Source organism: Schistocerca americana, chromosome 6 (genome assembly GCF_021461395.2).
Source record: "Schistocerca americana isolate TAMUIC-IGC-003095 chromosome 6, iqSchAmer2.1, whole genome shotgun sequence".
Lineage (NCBI taxonomy): Eukaryota > Metazoa > Arthropoda > Insecta > Orthoptera > Acrididae > Schistocerca > Schistocerca americana.
Genome location: NC_060124.1, coordinates 472,378,237 through 472,399,638, shown reverse-complemented (window position 1 = coordinate 472,399,638; position 21,402 = coordinate 472,378,237). Strand labels below are relative to the sequence as shown.

The 21,402-nt window shown below is 43.1% G+C and overlaps 1 protein-coding gene and 1 long non-coding RNA gene across 3 annotated transcripts in view; one reads left to right on the top strand and one right to left on the bottom strand.

Moving 5' to 3' along the window:
• LOC124620374 (reticulon-1-like) overlaps positions 1 to 21,402 on the bottom strand; it is a 387,596-nt gene that overhangs the window by 36,154 nt on the left and 330,040 nt on the right. The window contains exon 2 of one of the 2 annotated variants that reach the window (XM_047147045.1): positions 17,933 to 17,968. The exons of the other annotated variant lie outside the window; for it this stretch is intronic. Within the exon in view, the coding sequence (XP_047003001.1) occupies positions 17,933 to 17,968 (36 nt within the window). The remainder of the gene's footprint in view (positions 1 to 17,932; positions 17,969 to 21,402) is intronic. 2 annotated transcript variants of the gene reach the window in all.
• The window catches only part of LOC124620376, a 73,491-nt gene continuing 59,550 nt past the window's right edge, over positions 7,462 to 21,402 (top strand). Inside the window, exon 1 of the long non-coding RNA XR_006980174.1 lies at positions 7,462 to 7,762. This is a non-coding gene — a long non-coding RNA (uncharacterized LOC124620376). The remainder of the gene's footprint in view (positions 7,763 to 21,402) is intronic.

The following is a 21,402-nucleotide window of genomic DNA, read 5'->3' as shown; positions in this document are numbered from 1 at the left end:
CGGTCAACTGCTGCTTGTGTATGAGAAATCGGTTGGAAACTTTCCTCATGTCATCACGTTGTGGGTGTCGCCACCGGCGCCAACCTTGTGTGAATGCTCTGAAAAGCTAATCATTGGCATATCACAGCATCTTTTTCCTGTGTTAAATTTCGCGTCTGTAGCACGTCATCTTCGTGGTGTAGCAATTTTAATGGGCAGTAGTGTATTACGACACTGAAAATCTGCGTTACAAACTTATTATTGCCCTAAAAGAAAAAAAAAAGTAGTCAGTAGTGAAAAACGAACGACTTACAGCGAAGCACCGTCGACGACAGTGTCATTACAGACTGAACACTGATCGGGTGACATGGGAGGAATCCGGTTCCCCCTCCCCCTAACCCCCCCCCTCTCTCTCTCTCTCTTTCTCTCTCTCTCTCTCTCTCTCTCTCTCTCTCTCTCTCTCTCTCTCTCTATCTCTCTTTCTCTCCCCCCCCCCCCCTCCTCCCCCCCCCCCCCCCAGTTTTCTTGTTGAATGCTTCGGTTTCTCCGAAATGGATGTGCCATCTCGTTTGGTACAACAGACAAGTTAGTTTAAGGCGTCGTTATCAAAGTCGCAAAAAGAGCAAGCCGAAACAACAGTCTTTCCTCTAAATACTGTTGTACTCTATAGTTAAAATAGTTTATACCAAGCCTTTTCTCTTCGATCAGTTCTTTACAGTGTAATTCCCCAAACCAACTTCGACTAGAACTATTAATATAAATTTTGTTTAAGCCCTTCACACCACTGTCTCATAATACTGAATCTATGAACTACGATGTGACGCGAGAATGTTCGTCTAAGTTTAGTGTGTTTCAACCTTAATGTGAGCTGAAAGGGTTATAATTTAAATTTTGACGTCTGCCTATATCTAGAATCGTGTGCCTCTTGCAGAAATCCTGGAGGCAGTTGCAGCTACAGCGAGCGCCTGCACCTGCGACTTCCTCTGCGCAGGCGGCCAGGGGCCACGTGACCTTGGACTGCGTACACTCCCTGCCTGACGCACACTGCGCTTTCCCTCCCACACACGTTCTGACGTCGTAACCCAAACGCAAGCGCAGCGAGCTGATGACACACGAAACATTCATTACACTTTTCCCTGGCGCATGTGAGTCATCTTTCACCTAACTTATGTCTAGTGAACAGAAAATCATTAATAGCGAAGCCTTAAATCTTACTGAAGGAGAAACAAAATACACTACCTATATTCCAGACCACAGAACATGATCTAGCAGCTCTGTTGCCCTGATAACGACGTACTTTCTGCAGTGGCACGTAACTCGTATGACGCGCGCAATATGTAACATTCTAACAAACATGTATTATTTGAAATGTTAGTGATCCTTACAGAAGTGCGTCAAGAAAACCCCTAACCAAATCACAATTCTCCGAAATATTACTCTGATGCAGAGGACGTCTCTGATAACTTTCGTACGGTGTGTTCAGTTTCCATTGCCGAAGCTAAAAATTAACCGACGCATCAATATGCCCGATCTCCTCAGATCGACGATAACTAAGCAACAATTCTGCGAACAGCGTATCGTAATATGCCGAGAAAGCTGCTTCGCGGCAATTTAATGCTACAGCAGAAGCTTTAGCATTATTGTCAGCACCCTGCAATATTTGGCAAACTGTATCCCATTTGTTGCTCTGCTCCGACTGTCCTTCCTCCACCACGTAAGAACAACGTTCTTCCGGCTGTCCAAATGTAACACAGCTGACCGTCTGAGACATTATGATGTGACATCGTGGGCTGGAGAAACCACCTTGTCATGTCTAGAACAGAAACGCTGGTGTAAAAGAGGCGATACTGAAAAGAAAGCTAGTCCGCGCACCGCGAAAGCGTCCCACTGTTGAGCTGCCTGCCATTCATGGCGCTCGCCGGTTAGCCAAAGCCAAGGTCGTACCGGGCAGTCGCTGCGTTGCAGCGTTCCGACGCCGTGTCCACCCACCAGTTGCCAAGTAGGCCAACTGTGTAAACCTACTTCTGCTACAAAAATTACGCTCACGGCGTCAAAGGAACTACTGTTTGCCCCTCTGTAGTAGACCTACCTTGGTCCAATGATACTCGCAGAAGTTACGAGTAAGATCACTTCAGTGCAAAAACTGCTTCTGCTTTAGCATCACAAACATTTAGTCAAATGGATGGATCCAGGTCCCCAAACACCCGACAGCGCGTGCGCGTGGCTTTAAGACGGCGGGGAGTCTTGACATGGGCTTTAAAGGTGCACCAACAAAATCTCTTAGAACCGTCACTAAAAAATATAATGAATGATACTTTAAACCTGAAAGTGTTCTCAACGAGTCGAGATTACGAATCACTGCTGTCCTTACATCCTTGTACGTGGACGCGAGCTTAACGGGGTTCGAAGTAGGGCTTTTGATAAAATATCGACATATCTATATGAAGTATCTACACTCCTGGAAATGGAAAAAAGAACACATTGACACCGGTGTGTCAGACCCACCATACTTGCTCCGGACACTGCGAGAGGGCTGTACAAGCAATGATCACACGCACGGCACAGCGGACACACCAGGAACCGCGGTGTTGGCCGTCGAATGGCGCTAGCTGCGCAGCATTTGTGCACCGCCGCCGTCAGTGTCAGCCAGTTTGCCGTGGCATACGGAGCTCCATCGCAGTCTTTAACACTGGTAGCATGCCGCGACAGCGTGGACGTGAACCGTATGTGCAGTTGACGGACTTTGAGCGAGGGCGGCTAGTGGGCATGCGGGAGGCCGGGTGGACGTACCGCCGAATTGCTCAACACGTGGGGCGTGAGGTCTCCACAGTACATCGATGTTGTCGCCAGTGGTCGGCGGAAGGTTCAAGTGCCCGTCGACCTGGGACCGGACCGCAGCGACGCACGGATGCACGCCAAGACCGTAGGATCCTACGCAGTGCCGTAGGGGACCGCACCGCCACTTCCCAGCAAATTAGGGACACTGTTGCTCCTGGGGTATCGGCGAGGACCATTCGCAACCGTCTCCATGAAGCTGGGCTACGGTCCCGCACACCGTTAGGCCGTCTTCCGCTCACGCCCCAACATCGTGCAGCCCGCCTCCAGTGGTGTCGCGACAGGCGTGAATGGAGGGACGAATGGAGACGTGTCGTCTTCAGCGATGAGAGTCGCTTCTGCCTTGGTGCCAATTATGGTCGTATGCGTGTTTGGCGCCGTGCAGGTGAGCGCCACAATCAGGACTGCATACGACCGAGGCACACAGGGCCAACACCCGGCATCATGGTGTGAGGAGCGATCTCCTACACTGGCCGTACACCACTGGTGATCGTCGAGGGGACACTGAATAGTGCACGGTACATCCAAACCGTCATCGAACCCATCGTTCTACCATTCCTAGACCGGCAAGGGAACTTGCTGTTCCAACAGGACAATGCACGTCCGCATGTATCCCGTGCCACCCAACGTGCTCTAGAAGGTGTAAGTCAACTACCCTGGCCAGCAAGATCTCCGGATCTGTCCCCCATTGAGCATGTTTGGGACTGGATGAAGCGTCGTCTCACGCGGTCTGCACGTCCAGCACGAACGCTGGTCCAACTGAGGCGCCAGGTGGAAATGGCATGGCAAGCCGTTCCACAGGACTACATCCAGCATCTCTACGATCGTCTCCATGGGAGAATAGCAGCCTGCATTGCTGCGAAAGGTGGATATACACTGTACTAGTGCCGACATTGTGCATGCTCTGTTGCCTGTGTATGTGCCTGTGGTTCTGTCAGTGTGATCATGTGATGTATCTGACCCCAGGAATATGTCAATAAAGTTTCCCCTTCCTGGGACAATGAATTCACGGTGTTCTTATTTCAATTTCCAGGAGTGTATATATATCCGCGACTTCTTATATCCTGGTAATCGATACATCGTTATCGAAATGGAAATATGGTGTGCCAATATCTCTCTTTATATTATATTTTTTCACAATTGGTAAATATTTGAAATTGTAGGACAACTATTTTACTTTCACTGTTTGATGTAATCTTACTCATTTTTTGAGCTTTTATCACTGGCTGTGAAGCAAGTATATGTGGTACAAAGTAGTCCAATTGCACTAGGGAGCGGCGGTGTGAATGGAGTAACGAAACTTCCCATGCGAAGAAATAGCACACCACTTGCGTAAAAAAAATTAACGCAACTAGTGTGGTATTTCTTCAAATCAGCGTTCTTCAAAAACAGATGCTGAAAATGAACAAAAATTTAAATGACAAGATTGGTCTTTGCGGTGGGCGGAGACGTGCGAGGAGAAACGCTGACGTAATCAGCGCTCGGCGGTACGAACAGTAAGTGCAACGTTTAACTTCATCTCGCATTTTGGCAGAACTGCTAGGCCGCTGGCGTTTGCAGAAATAAAAAAATGGAGAAGTATCCATGAAGTGTTCCGGACAAATCCGATACGTGTCGAAACCGAACGACGGACCCATCGGACACCTATTACTGTGCCACTTACATGCTGTTACCATTGTTAGGGAAGCGGTTATCGCCAATCGTGAAGGTGCATCGTTTCCTTTCAGCTCTTGCTCTAAGGGTGATAGCTTGTTGATATACAAAATATCAATAATATTTACTTAAATACACAGCTTCAAACGCGGCAATATCTTTACAATGTGCAGCCAATTTTTCCGTTGATATACCGATACTTCATTGTAATTTTTTAAAATATAGATACATCGGATTCCCGATGTTTTTAAAAACATCAGGCTTTCTAGTTCGAGTATGGCAACACATCTTGGAATGACTAGTCACTCCTTAGAGTCTTCATACATTTGTTGAAGTGTCAAGCGAATGATCTGCTAGCATAAATAGTTTAGAATGATGCAAAACGTTGCACTGGCCGTAGATTGTTTCTTGATAATGTCGAAATGTTGTTCGAAGTAGACTTGTTACATCACTTAAGTTCGTTGAGACGATAGTACTGAACGTTGTTTCTGGAAACAATGAGGCTATGGGGCAGTGTCTGCGCCAGAAAATAGGCAAGTTTACGGAGTAGGTGCTTGTTTGAACTCTCACGGCTGTTAACGCTAGATCTCTACATGAACATGTTTTTTGAAATTTGTTTTAATACGTGTAAGATACAGTAGCATACTTAGTTTACGAACTAGTTTTGCAAGTCAGATTCTATAAAATTTCCGCTTATAAACTTTTAACATCAGAAAATATTCCGGAAATACGTGTTAGAGGCTACAAATAAATATCCCCATTTGTGAGAGGTAGAATGCTCTCCGATAGTTCTCGGGACTGGCTGTGGAGTACACCATTTCCGTACAATGCTTAGCCTTCCCTGATGAAGTGCGCCCCCCCTTTGGCGACTCATTAATGAAGACAAGTCGTTTGCGACAGAGCGAAGGTCCCGGCTGGCCGCACCGTCGGTGACGCAACCATTACGTGGGCGGGCAGCCTCCACCGCGCAGTCACATGCAAACCAGGCGCCATTTTACATGGGTGTTACCGTCCGCAAAATCGGAGTTACGCCTCTCGGACCCAAGTTTTTCCGCAGTTTTCGTAGATGTAACTTAAAGTCTTCATAAAATATAATATGCCTATTTCTGAAAATCCTCAAACATCCGCTTTGTGGTTTTAATAAGAACAAAATCAACAGTGAAGTTCTATATGGAAAAGGGTAAAATGCCAAACAACTCACGCATTGCGTAAATAGCTACTGTACACGAGTAGAGCCCACTGTACCGCCCGAAACCAAACTGAACATTCACAGAGGACGTAACACTCCTTCACCATAAGTTTTCGTTCAACTTTTACTGTGGGGACTGAAATTTGTGTGTCGCCATGTGGACATAGTTGGGCCTAGTTTGTATCTGCGGGAGCCGCTGGCAACTGCTACATTAACATTCCGAGGAAAGAAGTCACAGGAAGTCGTTCCGTGTTCATGTCACGTCTTATGACGTAACGAGAGTCTAACAAGCAGCGACGGAGGGTCACCTCTCAAGCTAGCCTTAATATGTACGTGGCTTTGCTTCTTCGTAGTGTTAAATCTGTTCAGATTGCAGCGGAAAAACACACACACACACACACACACACACACACACACACACACACACACAGAGAGAGAGAGAGAGAGAGAGAGACCATGAAATTAACGTCGTGTTCTTCGTACTGGATATTAGTCTTACTTCTATATGTGAAGTCAAAGATGAGCGCCGTGTCAGTGCTGATGTCCTGGCTACGACAATTATAGACAAGGGCGCAGACACACAATATTAACTTTTTAAAACTAGTTTGAACCGATTTAACAGACATGCGTCGGAGATACCACTCGCAGAGCTATACGAACCTCTTCACGTGTTTACCACTTCAGGACTGAGCTAAAAATTTGGGTTTGGGGATTGTCATTGTTACAACTGAAAAGGCAGGATGTCAGAATTTCGCATTTTATTCCCAAATTATCAATGGTGATCTTTTACAGAATTTTCCACGCTTGCAATGGCAGTTTCGTCACGACTACCTACCGGGAGTGCAATACCAGTTACACACTGGTGGACCTTATACACAACGCACGGAGCTACCGTACGTTACCTTGATACTGACCAGTTTGGAAATTCAATACAGAAGTTACTGACTTATGAGAATACTAATTAAGACTGTGACGAAACTACATCACTTTACTATTTCAGAAGTGACATTATCAAAAACATAAAAGTGAAAGGGCAAATTGTTAAACTTTTCTTCATCGCGCTTACGTTACATAGCTACAAAACGAGGTAGCAGAAATTGAGGCCTTAGCAATTGACTTCTGTGGCGTCGCTAGTCACCGGTGAGGGCGATATTCTGTGTAACAGCAAATGCTATTTGAGAAACTGTCCTCACACTTCCTAAATCAAATCAGAACATCGTCATAACATTTTTCTTCCTTTTATTTCGCTTCGTGAATACTGTATGGGAACTCCAATGCTCGTCGAAGCCCTCCAACTGCTGCGATCCTATGAGACCCCATTGAATCATTTCTGGGTTATTTCGAAAAAATATGAAGTCCCTCTATTAATTCTATATAAGGAATAGCCATCTAAGCTCCCAAGGGCTTAAATCAGTAGCAAGATACAAAGAATCGCGCTGCTGGCACGGTGTCAACGCCGTCACTTGGCACAGGTACGAGACATTCCCAGCGCGCTCGTGCCTTTACTTACAGTCCTCCTTCGTGATAGGCCTCATGCCGGCGCCTCAGAGTGCACGTCAGTTAGTCGTCGTGAGCTGTTCGTTCCCTCAGCGGAGTAGGGAGACGCGACTGGAGTGTACGGGCGGCGCTGCGTTCGCTGGTCCCTCGCACTGCCGGCCGGCGGCGCTTCGGCCGCACGGCTCGCCGCGCCAGCTGCCGCGGCCGCGCCGGGCACTACGCCCGCCATCCTTGGCAAGGATCCCGGCGCCGCTCGCTTCTGCTAAATATAAAGGGAGGTGGACTCGCCGGACCGCCGCGACGCGACGGGACGGCCAAAGTCGGGGCCACCGCCCGGGGGGATTTGCGAGGAGAGGGATCGTCGAGTAGGGCGCTAGCTCCTTAGTGCCTCCGTAGAAATGCGAACGGAGCGAGCCGTTGCTGACAGCGCGGCCCCACTCGACAGCAGGTGCTGCAGCGCTGCCGATCAATAGCTCGCCCTGACCCGCCACGGGCGGCAGCACCGCCGCCGCAGACCGCCCCGGGCTGCACAAATATCACTGCGCAACCGGCACGCAAAGCCCGACCGCGAACGCTTCTCTTCTTCGAGACCAGATTCGTGTATCTCAGGTAGTGTACTGCTGTCGTCGGCACATTTTGCAAATGTTTGCGTTTTAACACTCATGATCACCGTGGTTCGTATTAACTGGTCGTCGGTATTACCTCAGAACGGCTTTTCCACACGACGAACGTCGTAGTGCTTTCGCCCACTAGATGACTGCGTATTTCGAATTTCACTTAAAAATTATGATTTAAGGATAGACGTTAAAGCTCTCTGCGTCGCTTATACTGTCCCGATTCCAGTCTCTGCGGACACCGGGATATGGCAAAACTCACGTGACAGTTGCAAGGAACACCTGTTTAAGAAATAACCGTCGACTTACATGTACATTTGTTATTTTACTTACAGAAGTATGATTGTTGTGTGACGGGATCAAATTGCATTTTCATCGGGCCCTTCGAAGACAGTTTTAAAAGCTAGTCGATAATGCCGACGATTGTTGCTTCTTCGCTGAACTAGCACATGGCTGAATGAGAAGAGGGGAGGGGGGCGGGGTCGTGACTAGCTGGAGGTCACTCCGATTAGTAGCATAAAACCCAACGTCTTATTTCTTTAAAGGAGCAAAGTTTTCGGTAAATGGTTGTGCTCTGAGGGGCCCGTGTTGTTCTACATGGCAACTGATTGTTATTGAAATATGGTCTTTTGAATGGGAAAATGTTTTGCAACTGAATTCGAAAAGCCCTTAGGAAAGACGAGCTCCGTGATGTAACGCTTGTTGTTGCGTAAGATTTCGCTGAAGTAACTGAGAAACTTGACGAAACAAAAGGCAGGCGGCTGGAACTGGCTGTTTATATATACCTCCAACCTTCTTGCTGCCTGCAATGGCGGAGTTTATCGAACGAGTCCTGCTCGACGGTGTTTACACCTTGATAACGAATTTCAGTCACTTTGCCTCTCTATTTCATACTATTTCTCAGGTTGATTCGTAAAGCGTTTTAACACCAACTGCAACAATAACAATCTTTTATATTATTTAACAAGGAAAGTCTCCGAATAGATGTTCAATTTGAGAAGTTGTTATACTTTCGCAACCAGTTTCGGCAGTTCAATATGCGATCTTCAGGCCTCATATTGCACTTAGTGTACCATTCAAATGTATCGATATTGGCACACTAGAGTCATCAGTATGTGGATATCGTAAATTGATATTTAAAGTGCTTCCTTCGAAGACTTAGCAACAACCATCATCTTATACTTCAAGTTGTTAAGTCTCACTTCAAATACGTATTCACGAAGTCCAGATACTAATGGCTCCAGTATGCCAATATCGACACGTTTGAATATCTATACATGAGGTGCGTATGGGGCCTGAAGATGGCATACTGAATTTCCAAAACTGGCTGTGAAAAAATTTCTCAAATTGTACGACTTGTATATTTGATTAGCCGTTGTTCCGTCACAATCGTTATATTACTCTCCTCCTCCACAGCTTTCGACGCCGTTCGTCTCGTTTGACAAAGAGTTAACAGCATTAATCATGTAAGATAATTACGTACTCATTTGCTCATTATATGCGGAACATGTGGCTTTGATGTCTTCACCCTTTCCAAACAATTGATATACATATTACACGCTTCATGTTATGTGGAATTCACTGAGGATCTTTCACAATATGCTTCGCCATTTACGAAGCCATCTACGGATCAGTACACCTTTTCTGTAGTTATGTCAGATTTCAATAAAGAAAGATAGAACTGGTAATCCGAAGACTGATTTGAATATCTGTGTATTTTACTAGGCATGACCTCATTCGAGATGACCTCGTCCTCCGATTTTTCAACTGACAGCTAGTTCTACGTGGGACCTACAATTTTTAGGCATTTTACTATTAGCCACATAGATCTGTATGCTAGAGTCGTTTAATAGTGTCTTCAATGCCTTGAAGAGGCGATACAGAAAAACCAGTCCTGATTGGAGGATGCGTATCAATTGTCAAAACTTGTTATGAAGTGTGAAGTGTGTGAACCGTGGAATGCAGATGTCAATAAAAATTGAATTAACTGCAAACAGTAGCGCGTTTTTTGGCACTCTTGGATGTGTCCATTGTCGATCATCTCATGTGATTATGACGCCGATGTTCCCACGTTTGTGCGCTTGAAAATGACATTTTAGCAGTAAACTGGCCAGCAGTGCTGAATAAAGTACTCTTTTGGACTAACGGCCTGGTCAAAATAACGTCGTTTGTTCAAGAATACATACATCATTTATACGGTTGGTAATAGTGAATGCGCGACAACATGGAACGTCTCGAACTCCCAAGAAATAACTTGACTTCCATTTACTAACAGTTTTCTCGCGCATATTAGATGCTTACTACACTTTAACACGATTTTGGTTATAAATATAAGGAAAAACCTCTAAGTGTCTGCTGACTTGTACAACATACGATAAGCTCTTTCACTTTTACCTACTGAGAAAGTCATCGTCCAATTTAGCGTGCGGAGACGAACTGTTTCCATTCAGATTGCAATAGCTATGATGTACAGGGGGGGCTTCATAACATTCTTATATTTAGCATTTAGAATTATTAAAATGTAAAATCTGTAAGCTGCTCTTTTATATGGACGCACGCGCGAAGCCGAAAATATGCAAAGAGAATCACAAATTAAAGTTATTGTGTAAAGGGAAAAACAAATTAGATCGGATTGATGAAGACATTCTGCAACAAAGTAGCAGTTATTCATGAGCTGCAGTTCTACAGCAAATGTGTGTTACCATTTCAGTACTACAGCTCTCAAAATACCGACCTAGTAACATAAAAAGCTCCCTACTACGGAAACTGTTTGGTATTACAAATTCCATGACAGAAGAAAATGGTTCGTTTCCATATGAAAGGAACTGCATGTTTACAGCAAGTGGATTCGCAATTGTAAACCAAGTCGTAAGAAATACCACTGACGTCTGTCACGGTTTCCATTTGCCAGATGCACTCCACTTTGCTAGTGATTTTCGCTTCTATTTTTACAGATAAACGTAAAAACTTTGCATGGCTCTAGATTCCCGTCCACAAGCACGCAAGCCATCTTATTTGCAACAAGTAACTCATCAAAAGTTTAAATTACTTTAAATTCAGTGACAATGAGATGAGACGTTTATCTTCGATTGGAAGATAATATAGGATAGAATCGATATTCACAGTGTTAGAACAATACATAACAGCATAGCAACAGTTAGAATACAGCAGAAATGACATACTGAGTTTCTTTTACTGTGTACTCACAATCTGATCAGAAGTATCTGAACACTCATCTCATACAATGGAGACTGTCGGGCCAGTATATATGGAGTATTGTATTGTCAGTAGAGAAGCAAGTAACAGCAGAATGTGTGTCAATGTGCTCAGTTACTTCGAACGTGGGCTTCATGTCACTTGAGCAACAAATACATTAGGGATATTGTAAACCTTCACAAGTTGCTCTGGTCCACTGTTAGTGATGTGACGAAGTGTAAACGCCTAGAAATAACCAAAGTTAAATCACCACCAGGTAGACGTCATGTGCTGACGGACAGGGCTTGGCTTGTCGCCCACTGCAGAGGGTGGAAAAAACAAAACAAAAAAAAAAAAAAAAAAAAAAAAACGAAGTCAGCTAAAGTAATCACCTTTGAGTTTTAAAGTGCTTTCAGAAGTCCGTCCTCCACAATGACGATGCGTAAGGAATTAGAAAGAACAGCAGTCTAGCAGCTCCAATAAGCCCGATCTTCCTGTATTTAATGGTACACGAAGTTTGTAGTGGTGTAAAAGGCGATACCACTGTGCTGCAGAAGTCTGGAAGCGATTGATTTGGTGTGATAAGCCCTGTGACAAATCAATGAAAGGATTGGGGTTGGGCGAATGCCTGGGCAATGTTTCCTGCCATCGTGTGTAGTGTCAAAAGTTGAGTACGGAGGTAGTGCTGCTATGGAAGGTGCAGTTTTTCGTGGTTAGGGTTTGGTCCATTATAACGCTTAAAGAAACGCTTAACCCAGAAGAATACCAACACATTTAACAGCATTGTGTACTGCGCAAAGTAGAGGAACAATTCGGAAGGGAGGCTATGATTGATTATCAGCATCTCAGCTCACCCTGACAAAGCATCTATGGTGGCAATGGTTTGCGGACAACAGCATTCCAGAAATAAACTGACCGGTACGGAGTCCGAACCACAACCCAATGCAACACTTTTGGGAAGTGTTGGAACGTCAATTTTTCTCCAGACCCCAGCGTCTGGTTGACTAGCTTCTCTGGTTTTGGCTTTAAGAATGCGCAGCCATTTGTTCACAGACATTCAGACGCCACTGTAAGTGTTCCCACTCCAGTTCAAGCCATCTTAAAGGCGGAAGGTGGACACCTCACGCTGACTTCCATTAATAGGTGTCCGGTTAGTTCTGATCAGATGGTGCAGGCTCTATTCTGTATCAGTGTATCATACGCTGTCTGAAGCGTTGGTTTCATCCTCGTAAATCCACTGCCGAGCTACTGTGAATGATGGACTAACCGCAACAGCTATGTCGGTAAAGTTGTGTTCAGAACTTTATAAAATTGATGCTGTTTTGGGTTAAAGCGCTTCGCGCCAGAATAAATGACATACGTTTAAAAAACAGTTATACATCGGCGATTGCTTCTTAAGTTTGCTTGTCAGCATCATGAGAGAATGCCTCTGAAACAACAGATGTTAGACAAACGCAATAATGATAGGTACGCGAGGATCCCAACTTCAGATGTGTTTGCTGAAGAAAGTTGCATATACGGCTGAGATCGTAAAACTAAAGATCTTCGCCCTGGAAGGACCCTGTACATCAGTAACGAAGTTAAAGACTATGCGTTTGCTGCTTTGAAACCGGATCATTTATAAATATTTTATCCCTCAGTGTTCTAAGTCGTTTAAGGAGCATGTGGAAATTGGTGACACTTGCTACCGTCTGCCTGAGCTCTAAAGAGAGTAAAGCCTTTAAGGTAAACGACCGTTGAAGTGTACTTTTTCATCGATCACGATGTCATGAATGATTGAGCGCATGTTTCATAAGAGGCCACTTCACATTTCTAAATGTACAATTTGTAAGTCTTTTGCGATCCTGATCTTACAGGGCAAAAACAGGCTAAATCCCAGTTTGTGATTCTTTGAGGCCAGTCTCTAACGTGTTAGAGAATCTACTGACCACAGCCGTGTCTAGTTACTCCAACCAGGCTGGCTTTTCGAAAATCATAGCTTCGTAACTGAATGCAAAAAAGTTGTGACGTTTTATGTGAAATAATGAAACCTGGTGTACGTATTTTTTCTTCACTGCTTAAGAACTCCTGCAGCGTACTCTAAACAACCTTGGCAACATGTGGGCCGGACCACATACTGCCTACGTTTTTTCTACTGGGAAGCCTTTACACGTCCTCCATTAAGTTTTGATCTCCATACGATTTCCATACGATTTCCATATTTCTGGTGTCCTGGAGAAAGACACTCGCGGCCGTCGGTTTTCTTCGTAACAAGAGTGGCACGACTCGCCAGAATCAAGCCGCAAAAGTATCCGAGAAAAATCCCATTGAGGGATAAATGTACTAACAGTTTTGGCGATTACTTTTGGAATAACGAACAGGCTACTTACTTTTTCGATCTGTCTCATTTGGCTATCCCTTACACAATATGCTTCACTGAATCATTTTGTTTTAAAAAAATTTACATACCGCTTTTACGCACCGTTTGCGACTGTTTTGAAACGCACAACCATACAGAGAAACACTATATTACGAAGTGGACACCGCCGTTTCTTTTGAGCACAATTTCCCCTTCTAGCCGTTGCTAACATCGTAGGACTTTCAGATGTGTTTGACAAGTTTTTCCTCAGTAGGACTTATCTTTCCGGCGAAGAGTCTCCCAGTGAGGCTGCTCTGTCTAAGAAATGGGAAGAGTCGGGTGCTGTCTGCTTGGTTAATTATCGCTACCCATGTCGTCCTCGCGTTCCGTCCACAATGTGTTACGAGACAGCTGTATCGTATTGTCTAGTCACAAATCCTGATTAAGATCTATGAGAAAGTATTTTTGCGAAAGCACCACAGCAGAAGACAATCTTGAACTCTGGAAAACAAACGAACTACAGTGTGAACCGGACGAACTTAATTCAGCAAGAATATTTTAGGTTATATATACACCCAGATAACAGTACGTTAACAAGATTCAGTGCGATACGGGTGTACGTAGGCCTCTATTCCGTATCAGTTGCCATGGCCCATAGTCTATATATTCGTTCAAAATCTATAATCTGCGCTCAAATGACTGCGAAGAAGCCACGACTATCAAGAATTCGTTATTTCTTATGGAGGATGTCCTTTCAGAGGATCTGTACTGCGCTTTAAGTTAACCCCCCAACTTCAGTGCTCTGTGAATATAGTTGCATTTACTATTTTGTATCTCTAATTCCTGACTTCTCCATGGATGTTAAAATGAATTTTAAGGGAATATGGTACGTTTGTGTAATTTACTATCAGAGCAGCGCCAACACAGACTTAGGATGACTCCACAGGTGACACACACGTGACAGCCGGAATAGATGAATCAGTCAAGATAGAACGCACGACGAAGTCCTGGTCAGACAAACATTCCAAGACAACCACGACATGTAGAACTAAAATGTTTAGTCCTAGTAAAGATTGCTCGTATTTGCTCGACTAGTGGTACGTTTATATCAACTTCATTTTATTGTAAACCATTTAAGAAGTCAAACACACTATGGACAGAACCAAGGCCATGCAAATTTTACGGTGATTCGAATTTGTTAGAAATCTGGGAGCATTCAACTGCCTGCTACTCGAGGATACGCATGCATTTTCTGTTTATAATACATTAACTGCTTTTTCATCAACTGTTTAACCCTGAAGTTCAAAAACTAACGAAAATATTTATAGTAGATAGATTGAGGCGAATTGCTGGGGAACACTCATAATTCATGTTCAGATAGAAACAATGGACTTCTACTGTGTAAAAATGTTTCAAATAAAAGTCAACGAACCAAACAGTAGAAATCAACTTTTTTTTGCAGAAAATGCTGGACGGCTACCGCAACTTATTTATATATTAGAGCTCCTGTGTTCCTAAAAATTTAACTATAGCTGCATCTTCCGAATGCAAGACTGAATACGTTTTTCGAAATGGAAATCTTAGTTTTCAGTACGGAGAAGGGCAAGAGCATTACAACTTTTATCAGCAGTAGTAGCAGAGTCCAGTCGGTAAACTGGCTTTATGTAGCTCTTGGTGCTAGCGCATCCCGTGCCAACAACAGCTTCACCTCTGTGTAACTACTCCAATCTACAGCCATTTGAACCAACTTACTGCAGTAAAGCCTTCGTTTCCCCTCTACAATTTCCAGCTCTCCCACTTCCCGCCATCACCGAAGTTAATTACTACTCGTCTTAAGATTTGCCCTATGAAGTACTGCCTTTTTTGGAAGTCAAGCTTCCCCATTACGTTATTTTTTCGCCGATTCGATTCTGGACCGTAGAACAGGTATTCTATAACAGCCTTGTTAGGTATAAACATAATACTTATTAGTCGCTCGCCATAACCTTTGAGAATTTGTACCGGACTGGGACTCGAACCCGGATGTCCCGCTTATCGCCAGTAATCGCCTTTCCCACTACGACTATCCGTTCACGCATCCCGGACCGACCCAAAGCTCGCGATAAGCGGGAAATCCGGGTTCGCGTTCGAAATTCACTACATTCCATTACACCTTTTCTGTTGATATTTGTCTTAATTTCTTTTCAAGACACTATTCATTCCCTTTAACTGCTCTTTTAAGTCCACTGCCGTCTGTGACAGATTTACCGTATCAGCAAACCTCTTTTGCTCCTGCAATTTCTTTTTCAAACTACTACTATGTTTCCTTTAACGCTTGCTGAATGTACATATTAAGTAACCTGGTGGGGAAATGCTACATTTCTGCCCCACTCCATTATTTGCGTCATTTACCATGGCGAAGGGCGTTTTATTCACAAAAACTGATGAGAGATGTTTGCTTCGTGTTTTGACAAAAGCAAGCCAAAAAAGTGACAACGGAACCGCTTTGTTCAATGTAACTTTCATACAACTACTGAGTACAACACTAAAACTGAACTTTGGCAATTTCTGTAATGAATAATAAAGGGCAGTTCAGTAATTCCCCATTCAAGCTTATACTAGTAGTGATTTCTTTGTAACGCACCTACAATCTTATCACCAGATGTGGTTGTTACTCTAACCAAATGAAGCCGTTTGATGTGTACAGCGCATCCGCATATTCAGGTCAGAACGACGGTTGGCATAGGTTCTGGATATGAGAGTATATTTTAATTCTTGCCGTTCTTCTAAACGGTCACATGCATACGTTGGCAGTCTCAAATGTTGCCGCGGAGACCAGGAGGAGGGAGCGACGGGGGATCGGGAGGAGAGAAAACCAGTTCGTATCGTAACCTGGTAACTGCAATTTTCCAGAGTAAATCGTGATCTGCGTACGTGGCTGATAACTTGTTCAGTCACTCACGCACATAGTTCAATTTCAGTGCAACATGTGCGCGCGGACAATCGCTACATAACGACGGGCTGCATGTTATCTCGGAACGACAATGTAACACAAAATCCTCGACTAGAACGTGTCACTCTTGCTACCGAGGGAGCTTCAGGAACGTATTTTCTTGGTAACTTTTATTAAAGGTAAGTCGGTTTTATTGGAATAATAGTACACAAATTTTCCGCGAGTATGCTTTGCAAGCTCCGGAGAAGGTTTCTTAATGTATTCCGTTATAAAAGTCCATTGTTACACACTACCTGTCCACTTTTACGACATTCTATCATACAGTGAGTAATACTGAGTATTTTAGAGTAACTACGTTAACTGAAATACCGAAGTAAGAGCGCTGGTGCTTTTTACGGCATTACTGTGAAGCTCCGAACGAAACTTAGCTCTCGCCCATCGGTGCCGTTCGCGCCATCTGTTAGCACACTGAGCAACTACAGCTTGCCTACCTTTCGATCTGAGTTCTCCGCGATCTACAAACAGTTTACATGTATTGATTGGTACTGCACGAACCGTAAATTTACAGGGTAGCTTAGCATGTCTTTCCTCCAGTTACTCGTCGACGTTAGATGCCTTTCCCTCACAGGCAAGTGTGCTGTGAATGCATGAACAAATGAGTAACATATTCGGACTAATAACAAGCAATTCGTAATGTGTAGTGTCAGATAATTGTATGCGCTGACTTATCAACAAACAATCATTTCGTTAAGTAGCAGCGCGTTGACGCCTGAAATGTTCCAGATATGGTAGCTTGTTTTTAACCAGTTCCCACCCTTTTGTCTTCAAAATTGCACAACTTTACATATTTTACAATTTTATTTGTTTATGTGGCTCACCTGTGGTCTGCCATGTGAGATACAGCACGAGCAAAGCTCAAAAATTTACATTAAGAACGTGATAGTGAACTAGAAACATGTTTTTGGTTGACTGGAGAATTGACAGAGTACATGGAAGAAATCAGGCACAGAAGCTGGACTTAAGAGAATGTTCAAAGCACAGAGGGGGAAGAATCCTTAATAATAAACAAAATGACGGCCAACGAAAGTTTTTCAGATTAATAAGCTTTCCTCTTTAAGACAACTGCCTTCCTATACGAGGATACTATGAACCAAGTTACTTAAATTTTAAGCTGCTGTTTTCTGTATAGATTTGGGAACTATTGGTACTGAAGTTCGGAACGATAATGCTGGCCAACTATTTAAAATTATCTTTCACTTTTTGACACATTAAATTATTAACGTCCATATTTTCTTCCAGCATCAGTACTGGGAAAAGTTCCGAATACTGTGTTCTATTTGTGTGTGATATCACTACTATAGCTTCAGTAATAAATTCACGTGTTACTGTCGTCACTTAAAAATTAACAAACAAGGTTATCTTGAAATGTGACAACACAAAAGCTGAAGAAGCTATTTTATTACCAAACCAAAATACGAAATAATGTAGGCGGTGATGTGTGTAACATGCTTATTAGTAAGTTCATTTCCATCACTAAAATAATAAAATAGTTAAACTACTAAAATTGCAACGCACCAGTAAAATAACTAAATTTGAAATCAGTAGGTGTTACGGTAGTTTAAGTATGTTACAACAAAACTTTATAGTTAACGACACTGGAAAGCAAGTCCAAGACAATGTATGTTACTTTATTACATTACCTTTTGGATGAAGTCTGTCTGGCTTAAACCATGCGTCTGGAAGAGAAGTGAAGATAACTGTTAGCGAAAAGATTTTATGATACAGAAAGATTAAAAGAAGAATTAGTTGCATCTACGGGAATACACTGAGGGCACTATCGAATGCTTCAACAGTGTCTCATGAGCATAATTTCTCCAACTTCAGCGTTCTAAGTAAGTAGTCCCCTCAGTGTATTCAACACAACAGGATAAAGCAGGTTTAGTATTAAAAGCTTTTAGCCTCAAATGCACTCTAAAGTAATCATGCATAGCATATATACAGACGTTTATTTACAATATTAAAGAGCCAGTTTGAAAGAAGACAAAAGTACTCTCAGTTAAATGCCCTGCAAACTTACTTCTAAACACAGATCATTATTTCAAGATTTGGCTGCCATCCTTTATTGTGAACAGATCATTATATTTACAACAGGTGTTTTTAAATGATCTAGAATAGCACACAGCTTATTTCACTACACATCCCAAGTAAAACTGATCCCACAACAGTAGAATTACTGTATGCATAATCTGGTCACATGCTCACGATTTGGAGAAACAGATGGAGGAAATTTTAACTTTGACATATCTGCACCAGGACAACCGTATACCAGAAACTAGGTGAATGTCCATGAACAAAGCGATAATTTGTAGGGTACAGAGTATCTAACACTTATCAGTCCCCTGTGAAACAATAGTGCTGACTCAGCCGTGGGTGAGTAAATCTTTAGAGATAAAACCAGTATGTGTGTGAGGCATTTTTTCTTGTCGGCGAGTTGTTCAACGAAACAGACGACTCAATTCTAGGAGTGCAACCAGCAGTAACATTCACAATTTGTAACCATGCCATTGTAGCTCATCTCGGCCACGTCCATCTTAGTCATCTATACTTCCGAAACAGTAACTTCATCCAAGACACTCCTTACTAACGTAAACGACACAGCATGAAAGAAGCACAAACTTTGTGCACCACCAACTACAGTTTTACTTGACAGCCCCTTATATGCTAAGCAGAAAACATTAAAGTTACGTAGAACACCGTGAACCAATATGGTCTTCTTACTTCGACCAGGAAAGAGAACTACTCCAAATTGAAAACAAACCTCCGAAAACATGCCATGGTTAAAGAGCGTAACAAGCTCATACAGAAGTGACGGTATTTATACTATAGACTAAAAACGTGAACAACAGTTCAGCAGCGATGGGAACCATAGTCCCAAGTTGACTAAGGAAAAACGACCGCGAAAAATTTTTCAATCGGCCAACTTCAAATCGTTCCAAAACTTATCAGCGTAGTATTCTGGACATCGGGCGAGATTTGTTCGCGCGTACGTGCAATTTATGGATAGCTCAATAGTTTATTTTGAAGAGGAAGGAAGTGTTTGCGCTCTACTTATAAAATTACGGCATAAGAAATGGGCAAAAGATTGCCTAGGTGGAACAATAAGACCAAGCTATGTAAAATGTCAGTGCAGTAGGTCTTAGAGTGAAATCACACCAACAAAAATTCTGTTATGTATTTCATCAGCTGTGTCCTGTAACTTGCAATTTTCTTACCTCATATGCCAATCAGAATGTCTTCTCATATTTGCAAAGTTTTTATTTATTTGAAATGTTAATCGAGGAAGGCTATCAATCATTGCTCTCAGGCGTTTCATTGGCTACGTTTTATTCAATCAACGAATACGACCAATGAATATGCGGCCGATCATGACAAACTATGCACGACCACCTTGGTCGATGAACTTAAGACATCTACTGTCTGATCGGTAACATCTTCCAGGTTGTGTTCAACAATATGAAATTATCATTCTGACACATTCACTCTTCAGCAGTGTTCGCTATGTTTTGATACTTCGCAACTGTGTCCAGACCGCGACTTGCACCAGGAACTTTGCTTTTCACAGGTAATGCTCTAGTCGAATGAGCTACCCAGGCATAACTGCCGACCTGTCCTACTGGTGGAAGTGAAGCTGTGAACTCGGGTTGAGAGGCATCCATGTATAGCTCATTCAGTAAGTAAACAAGATTCAGTATTCGAGTCACGCTTCAGTACAAAATATTTGATCTGGCAGCATATTGTAGTATGAAATTGAATTATTCCAACAAACTAATGTGGTTTCGAAATGAAATGTAAAATAAGCTATTAGAACGACTATTCGCGCGAATGGTGGCAACTGATTCGTTATTTTGTTAAGAAATAAAGACCAGCTACATTCGACAGTACGAAAAAACGACACTTAAAAATGTGTCCGATTAATTTTCAGCTGTGTTATAACAGAATCCCACACTGATGTGCCGTAAATAACGAACTCTGCTGCATTACATCAAACTGTCAGGTAGCAGTAACGTTGGCTGCAGTGGCTACAGCCGCAGTCCCATTGATTTTCACTCCCTGCGGTCGCGATGCACGTGAATAGTTAAGTTTTTGCTCCGCTGCTTTCCGAAACACCACTGGAGTGGCTGATACACCTCTAAAAACAGTAAGCGCCGGAGAGCAGCAAAACCGTTCGTCATGCCTTATAAAAACTACAAAAAAATACCTCTGATAACCTGCTGCACGTAGTATCTCATATCGATAAACAATACTCGTTAGTTCTCTTAGGAACGCTTAAAAAACATACCTCTGCATGCTACGCAAAGAGGAGAGAGAGAGAGAGAGAGAGAGAGAGAGAGAGAGAGAGAGAGAGAGAGAGAGAGAGAGAGACCATCACAACAACACATTCTGAAGTTAATGAACGCGATTGCAATTGCAGACTGAAATACAGTGTTCTCAAACCAATATGTGAAAATAGTGAAAAATCGAGAGCAGGTAATAAAACACGGTGTAGAGCATGGCTACACAGTCTATAAAACTTAAAGAACACACCTTGCTACTTTCCATCCCTACCGACTTTCTCTTTTAACGATTTCTCACTAATACTCTCATCAAACAAGGCAAGATCACTGTGCCAGGGCCTATCAATATTCACTGTCGTCCCTGCACGTGAGTCATTTATTTCTCTATGAATATATAAGTTAACTTTAGTTTAACGACAGGAAGTTAGGCCTTTCACTCCACACTTTTTCGTGTCGATAAGTTCTTGAGTCTTGACAATGCAGTGGTGTCAGTTTCGGATTCAATTGGCTTCTTTTTTTAGTAACAGGTACGAAATATCTTGTCTCACGGGCCCAGCAGCCAGTGAACTTGCCAAGTGGCATTCGAAACGAACGCTAAGTATCGACCAAACTTACTGGCTAGGGAGTGTTTTGTATTGGGTGCTCAACAACTGACAGGCCTCATTGTATACAGGGTGTTACAAAAAGGTACGGCTAAACTTTCAGGAAACATTCCTCACACACAAATAAAGAAAATATGTTCTGTAGACATGTGTCCGGAAACGCTTACTTTCCATGTTAGAGCTCATTTTATTACTTCTCTTCAAATCACATTAATCATGGAATGGAAACACACA